Source organism: Misgurnus anguillicaudatus, chromosome 9, assembly GCF_027580225.2.
Source record: "Misgurnus anguillicaudatus chromosome 9, ASM2758022v2, whole genome shotgun sequence".
Taxonomy (NCBI): Eukaryota; Metazoa; Chordata; class Actinopteri; order Cypriniformes; family Cobitidae; genus Misgurnus; species Misgurnus anguillicaudatus.
In genome coordinates, this window is record NC_073345.2 from 21,250,897 (window position 1) to 21,251,820 (window position 924).

The 924-nt window shown below is 35.2% G+C and overlaps 1 protein-coding gene across 1 annotated transcript; it reads right to left on the minus strand.

Moving 5' to 3' along the window:
* On the minus strand, window positions 1–924 carry LOC129423103 (olfactory receptor-like protein OLF2). Its single transcript, XM_055179244.2, has one exon. It carries the CDS (start codon window positions 922–924, stop codon window positions 1–3), a length of 924 nt encoding a protein of 307 aa, XP_055035219.2.

Here is a 924-nt window from a genome sequence, read left to right on the forward strand (position 1 = left end):
TTATTTTCTTAACATGTTTTTGCATGGTCTTAAGAGTCTCTTGCGAACCTCTTTGAGTTTTAAGCCATAAATTACAGGATTGAATAGAGGTGGCACTATAATGATCTCTAAAGCCAAAAAATTACGCAAATCCTCTGGGAAATCACTTGAACCGTATCTGCTGTACATGGTGTCGAAAAACATTGCAACAGAAAAATTGACAACTGAAAACAAATGAGGCACACAAGTCTGCCAAAATTTCCTTCTGCACTCTAGTGATGCTTTACATGCGACCACAAGTTTTATATAGGACACTATAGTGTAAGTAAAACACAAGAAAATGCATAAAATAATCAGAAATCCATAAATGTTATTAGTAACAGTTGAGTCACATGAAAGTTTGACCATTGACCAGTTGTCACAATACAATTTAGCAATGTGACTTTTACATAATATTAACGTATTTGACAAGACAGTACCAATGAATACAGTAACAAATGATGCAGTCCAACAAAAGACCAAAAGCATGCTACAAGTTAAGCTGTTCAGCTTTGAATGATAGTCTAATGGTCTGCATATGGCAACATATCTATCATACGCCATGACTGCTAATGTACAATATTCACATTCAACTGAACTGTAAATCACAAAAGATTGTAATGCACACAAGTAAGAAGGGATCACATATGAATCCAATAATAAATCATGCAGGAACTTTGGGTAGAATCCTGTAGCTCCATATATTCCATTTATACACAGATTGCACAGAAAAATGTACATTGGTTCATGAAGGGCTCTCTCCATAACAATAACAGCAGTGAGCCAAATGTTCAGAAATAATATCAGGACATAGAGAACAAGAAAGCATGTGAAATAGATGTGCCTGAATGATTTTGAGTTTCTTGGTTCCATCAGGGTGTAGATCGTATAAGTCCTGTTATCCAT

Excerpts from the sequence above, each read along its gene's own strand:
- LOC129423103 (XM_055179244.2), bottom strand. The coding sequence starts at position 924 with ATGGATAACAGGACTTATACGATCTACACCCTGATGGAACCAAGAAAC.